At 36.9% G+C, this 6,729-nt stretch overlaps 1 protein-coding gene across 4 annotated transcripts in view; it reads left to right on the forward strand.

Annotated features, from left to right (window-relative positions):
- KLC1 (kinesin light chain 1) overlaps nucleotides 1-6,696 on the forward strand; it is a 50,882-nt gene extending 44,186 nt beyond the window's left edge. For all 4 annotated transcript variants that reach the window (XM_049828362.1, XM_049828364.1, XM_049828363.1 and 1 more), the window contains one exon: nucleotides 1,317-6,696. In XM_049828362.1, the coding sequence (XP_049684319.1) occupies nucleotides 1,317-1,382 (66 nt within the window). In that variant the 3' untranslated portion in view covers nucleotides 1,383-6,696. The remainder of the gene's footprint in view (nucleotides 1-1,316) is intronic.
- The last annotated feature ends 33 nt before the right edge of the window (nucleotides 6,697-6,729 follow it).

Here is a 6,729-nt window from a genome sequence, read left to right on the forward strand (position 1 = left end):
AAATAGGTATCATAAGTAGGGTTTGAGATAAAAGAGCATGATAAATAATAAAACAACAAACTCCTAGTGATTGGTAAGATCCTACTCCAGTAAGATGCTTAAAGCATCTGCTTAAGGCATCATTCTGTATCTCTTTTGTGAATTATGTGTAATGTTAAGCAAGTGCTTAACTCCGACCAGTTGGACCTTTTAACTATTACAGAGGATATGAAACTTCTGGAATGTTACGTTCTTGTAAATGCTGCTTAAAAACACAAGAACTTTTAAAGCCCAGTTACCAAGTATTTTTTACATGAGCCCCTTTATTGCAAAGGGCCCAATCATCTTAATTGCTGTACATTTTCAGATTCCCTTAAATGCGACTTCAGTTGTTTCTGAGGTTGCCCAGGAGCAGTCTCTAAAAGTTTGTCTGATCTATGTTACGCTTCTCCTAATATAAAACCTTCTTATTTTGCTTAACTGTATATGGTGTGCTCAATTGCTACTTCCCCATTTTCTGTTTTTACCTAATAAGTCACTGTTTCTTATATTGTCAAACAAGCTAGCAATGTTCTGCGTTCTAAACAGTGTTGTGCATTTTACTAACACAGTAACTGCAACTAATTTTAGGAAGACAAAATTGCTTCCGTACTAACAAAATGTACATGAGGATCTTCTTCATATTTGTCCTACAGTGGCAAGAAAGCCCAAACTGTATGGCTCTCATTTTACTGTTGAGTGGCATAAAGGTGTCTAAGCTGTATTATCTCTAATGAACATACTGCAGAGTTTTCTGTGGTGTGAAATGTATGCAAAACTTAGCTTAGCGTGAAGTTCAGCCAAAAAAAAAAAAAATCCCAGGTAAATCATAATTCTTTGCAGCAACAGTGCCAAGGTTTGAAAATGCTGTGCCCCTAAAATGGACCCTTAGTATATAATTGATGTGACTTCCAGAAGAGTAATTTATTGTTTGTTTATACGCTGTGATATTAAAATTGGTTCTCACTTCTTGTGAACTTTTCTAGTTCACCCACCATAGACATTCATGGCAATTCCCATAGATGGGCTTTTGCATTTCTGGTAAGACTTGGGTCAGGATTGTAAAGGCTGTATATACTTACCAATAGATATTTTCAGCATTGCTAGTTGAAAGTTGGGGGAAAAAGATGTGTTATTAGAACACAGGAAAAGAAAAAGTCTCCCTACCCAACATGAACAAGGCCAGTTCTCTGTAGTTCTTCATATTTGTTTAAGCTAGTACTTTTGTTTATTTGCTTGAACTGTCTGGACATCTGCTTAATTTGTTTGTTTGTTTGTTTTTTTTCCCCTTCACACAGGAACGAAATAATTGTCTGACAGACTCAAGAGCTCTGAGTGTCAGTCATACTGATTTGGCGCATTGAGATTCTTGGACAGAAGCTAGCTAATATTCCTTTGTGAATAAAGAAGCACTGAGACCTTCAAAGCTTTGGTTCCTCATCATTATGTATAGGAACATCTAGTTTGTAGACTTCTGGGTTTTTTTCCTCCAACGGACTGCTGTTTTTACTTTTCTAAATAGGGACAATTTTAAACACAGCATTAGTGGGTATTTTCTTCTACAGGAAAACTATATAGATATACATTGCTCATTGCACTGCTCCCATTCATGCTACTTAAAGTTGATTTCTTTAATACATCTGAATATTACAGCAGCCAAAAATTTAAAAATACAAACATATTTAAAGCATACCAAAATGCAAACGTGTTTGAAAATGCAGGCAAAATCAAATGTGTAGCGCTAAATATATGCAGTGCTGGAATGAGAAAAGGATAAATTTATGCACATTACTGTATAAATTCAGATTGAGCATACTGTATTGGTGGGGCTTTCCTTTGCACCACTGATTAATGTTAGAAACCTTAGCTGGCAAAACAGCACTTAGACATGGCTTACTTAACCACTAGATTGAGCTGTTAAATTTTACAGAAGAGATGGTTGGGGTTACATTACATACAGATAGCGTGAATAGCAATACCTGTGACCAGAACTTTCATGCTTGTTGATGTATGTCTTAGGGCACAATAGGCGATAGAGACAGGACAGTTCATGTTGATCAGGAGAAATGGAAATTGTTTTGACCTTTGCGTTGTATGGTTGAAGAATACTGAAGTTTCGGACTGCAACTGTCCCAGAGCAGCTGCTGTTGCTCTTAGGGAGACATCAAGCCTCAGGTTGACTTTCTTGCTTGTCCACTGGAATTCACAATCCCATTCTCTGTATGCTGAAAGTGCTCCAACATTTCCTTATGCTTATCCCAAATCCTGCTTTTCTCTGTAATAGCTGATGACAGCAGAAGCAGGGAACTGCACGCTAGGCTGTTACACTGTGGAGTAGCTGCTGTGCAAAGGACCACTCAAATCCTAAGGGCCCCAGTGGAAGCACTAGATGGCTGTAAGTGGCAAGCAATACGTTTGACCACACATCCATGTTAAATCTACTTACGGTTAATATATATGCTGTCTGTATACAGGACTGCTGCTGGAACAAAGTATGTATGTTTTAAGTATTTTATAGATGCTAGTATTTCCTTTTGCTTTTCTGTAAAGCTTGTAATTTTGTTCATCTTTTTTGTAAAAATTCTTATTCATGTGAAGCTGGATGAGAAAGTAAAAAAAAACCAACCAGTGTGTGTACAAATGTATTTGTGGTCATAGTTGTGAGTTGGAAAATGCCGAACAAAATTTAACTTTGGGAAAAGCTGGAATATTCATTCAAGGTTAGCACCAACTGATGGAGGTAAAACATAGTGACATAAGCAAGTTTTAGTATTTGAACAAGGTGTGAAGAGTCATTAGAATTAGTACTTCGTAGAAGTATTTGAGTGGCTTTGCATCTGGTCTTAAGTTGTGTTACAATACCCGATGCAAAAAGTTGTATATGTAATGCACTTGACTATGTTTACCAGGAGGTACCTTATTAGCATCTCTTTAAAGCAAGCTGTGTATGGTATAACTGCCATAAAGACAGTTTAGAAACGGTGAGATATGATGCTGCTAATATGTAGAAGTTTTAGCACAGAGTAGTGCAATTCATTAAAGAACTTGAGCAAGAACAGATTGTTGCTCATTTATCTTAACAATATATACTCATAATGTAGACTCTTGATTTTTAATCTTTTTATTAAGAGCTTTTTATAGTAAAAAATACATAATATATATACTTCCCCCCCCCAAAGCAAAGCATGTTATATACACCCATTGGTGAAGTCAGTTCTCTGCACAAAGCCAGACTGAGCTGGCTTTGCAGAAGGAACTGTACCTCAGGTTGCCAGGCTGGGTGGGTGCCCGTCTCCAACCGAGAGTCAGGCCGGGCAGGCAGCAGGAGAACCCTCTGCCGCAGCCGTCACCGCTGCGGTGGCGTCATCTGTCCCTCCGGCCGTACCGTGAGAAACTCTCGCTGCAAACACCCCTCGCAGTAAACCAGTTTCACACCAGCACGATGCTACTGCTGTAGGAGTGGCTCAGCGGGCCTTGGAACACGCCTTTCTGTAGAGCTCGATGTTTCACTTGGAGACCGTTGTAAAAGTCTGGCTTCCAAAAACCCCACAAAACTAGACACAGAACTGATTTTGGTAATAAGGAATTACTTAAATTGAAAAATATATTTTCCACATTCATCTTTCAACTTTGAAGGAAAATTATTTTTGCAGCTCTCAAAAAAAACAAACACCCCCCCCCCCCCCCCCAAAAAAAAACCAAAAAAACCCACCCAAACTTGTGTAAATAGCAATAAAATATTTAACCATGCCATTACAATTAAATATTAAAATGCAAGACTGTGGTATGTTGATGGTGATAGTGAGGAAACTTCCTCCTTTAGGAAGGAAGTTCTCCTTTCTAAAGATCCTCCTTTAGAAGGATTGTACTGTTGATGGCATTACTAGTACTGTGCTTTTATATGTTTTAAACCTTTATATAGTATTTTTAAAGTGTTGGAAGATTTAAGTTGTTGAGCTACTGCTTATTAAGCAATTCTTATATTTAAAAGGTTATATTTTTTTTTTCAGAGAAGAAACAAATTTCCAGACTTACTTAATCCATAAATCCCCAAGAATGATAGCCAAATCCTTACAGTTATGAGCCAATGAGCTGTTTGCAGTTTGAGAAGAACTTGTAAAGTACAAAAACAAAGTTGATAGCCAAATCCTTACAGTTATGAGCCAATGAGCTGTTTGCAGTTTGAGAAGAACTTGTGAAGTACAAAGACAAAGTTAAGGTCAACATTCCTTGTGTTCCAATCATGAATGAAATACTGTCAGGACATGGTTTGTATACATGTAAATTTCAGGTGGGCTTCTCAGTTTGCTTTTATGTAAGATTTTCTTTCTGAATTTCCTCTGTTCCAATTGTAACCAACAGTCTGCATAAAGTATAAAACCGGAATACCTAACTGTATAATTCTTGGATGTCTTCAGTACCAAACTAAATCAACAGCTCTGTTGAAACAGAAAACTAGAAAAGACCCTCAAAATTGACAGACATCTTGTTAGAACCTTAAGTGCAACTGTGGTAGTGGTGTCGTGTTTTTAATCTAGCATGTTCTTCCTTGCCCAGAATTGTAAGGGTGGACTTCGTTAAAAACAATGGGGACTCCAGGTTAGGCCAGTTCCTCTAGATTCTCCTACGAACGGTGGCTCGCTCTCCTGGGGCATACAGTCAGGGAGGGTTGCACGTAGGATGACTGACACATTGAATTGTTACTGATAGAGAGGTGCCTGTTGCCCTTCTGTCTCGCTGTGTGCTAGTCTTTAGGAATATTGGCAATATTTGGTCTTGAGTTTAGATCTTACGAAATATCATTGTAAAATGTAACTGTTTGATGATTTGCTCCTCTTTCAGAGGAATAACTGAACTATTGGTATGATGTTTGTGCCTGCAGTACTGCAGTGATAGCACTTAAACAACGGAAAAACAATTGGACATGTTACCTAGAGTTTGTACCTTTTCTTAAAACAAGCACCTCCTGCCCTGTCCCTGCAAGCCCTCCTGAATGGTAGTAACTTAAAATGGTTTTAAGCTTGAGAAGTATTTGTGCTTAAATAATCCAGTAATTTTGAAAATCGTGTGGTCCTGTTGTAAATATAAGTCAAAGGGGTGTGCAGTGCTTTGAAAGTGTGTTTACAATACTTGATGAGTTGAAGTTAATTTAGTTTTTGTTATGCAGGTCATGTATTTTGTCTGAAAGCTGCTAAGAGAATTGCATTTTCATTAATGTTAGCCTGTACTGAGAGAATAAATGTTAAAAGATGTGATGCCATGAAGTTTACAGTTTCATTGTGGCAAATTTAGTGTCACAGACATACAGGAGTATTGGTATAAACATTGGGTTTTGGTGTTTTTTGGTTTTTTTTAAATAGTTTAGAATTGAGGGAAATCTTGAAGATCTACATTTGATTATTTTTTCCCTCAAACCATTCACAATAGTCTCAGTACACTGAATAGCCAAGGTCAGTAGTTTTTGTTGTTTTTTTTTTTTTTTTTAAAAAAAAGCCCAAAACAACAAAGCAAGAAGCAAAACACAGTGCTACCATCTGATAAAAGTCAAAAGACCTGAGCTGTTGAGAAGATACTTATGCTCATAATGAAGTTGCAAACCTCTTTTTTAGTTATGGCTGCTTTTAAATAAGAAGTATTTAGAGAACTATAGTTGGAAGTTCATTTAATGCTCCAGCTACATCAAAAAGCTGGAAGCTGCTCTTAACGGTTGTGCTGGACACACAAGAGAGACTAAATTGTATACAGCATGGAACAAGCATAGTGAAGCAGTTTTTAAAACCAGATCGATCCTTAGGCTCCCTGTATTTATACTTGAGTCCCTATTCAAGCACAGAAGGTTACTGAGTCTTTAGTTTTAAAGTATATAATAGAAGCATTATACAGTAGCAGTGGTAGGTTACAGTATAATTAAACCAGATGAGTTCTATGCAATCAGGAATGGTGTTTTCTAGGACCTGGTTTAAAAAACAAACCCGAAACCTAACAGCAGCAAAACCAGAAAACCATTTGTAATGTCAATGTATCCTTCTTGAGGAGAACTCCCCCCCCCCGCCCCTGCAAATGGGGATTTCATGTTTGATTTAAGAAAAATAATAAACCTCCCAAGATTGGCTTTAAGATGCTGCATTTTGATCTCCATGTGTAGTTACTGCTTGTCACAGCTAAGGATGAAATCCTGTTCAGAGGTCACCTGTTTGTCTTACCCCATAAAACTGTTGAAAATAAACTTCCACAAATGTTATTTGTAACAAATAGTAGTAATTCACTGTGATTTCATCAAGAAACTTGTAATGAGATTGTTTAGTGTATTTTACTACATCTGTTTTGTTAATAGGTCAGTTGTGGAACTTCTTTACCAACCACAAATGAATTTGGTTCTACTTTCCCAAAGCAATGTTTCCAGAACCCTATATGATCTTTCTGCTGAAAAAGGCATCTTTAAATACATCACAGATCTGTAGATTAATTTGAAACTGTTTAAAAGTTTCTCAAGTGTCACTTAACATTTCTTTTCAAAGTGCAGACAAATATTTAAATGTAGTATTACAGGATAAAGATGATATACCTAATACATTCTAGAATGTAAATCTTCTTTGTAAAAATTACTTCCATTTTTTCCTGTATAGAAACAAATCTCAGTTGTGAAATCCAAAGATGAATAAAGCTGTATAAAGGGAAGGTTCTTCAATTGCATTTATTAAAACTTAAGCA

Source organism: Accipiter gentilis, chromosome 25 (genome assembly GCF_929443795.1).
Source record: "Accipiter gentilis chromosome 25, bAccGen1.1, whole genome shotgun sequence".
In the NCBI taxonomy this organism is placed as follows: domain Eukaryota; kingdom Metazoa; phylum Chordata; class Aves; order Accipitriformes; family Accipitridae; genus Astur; species Astur gentilis.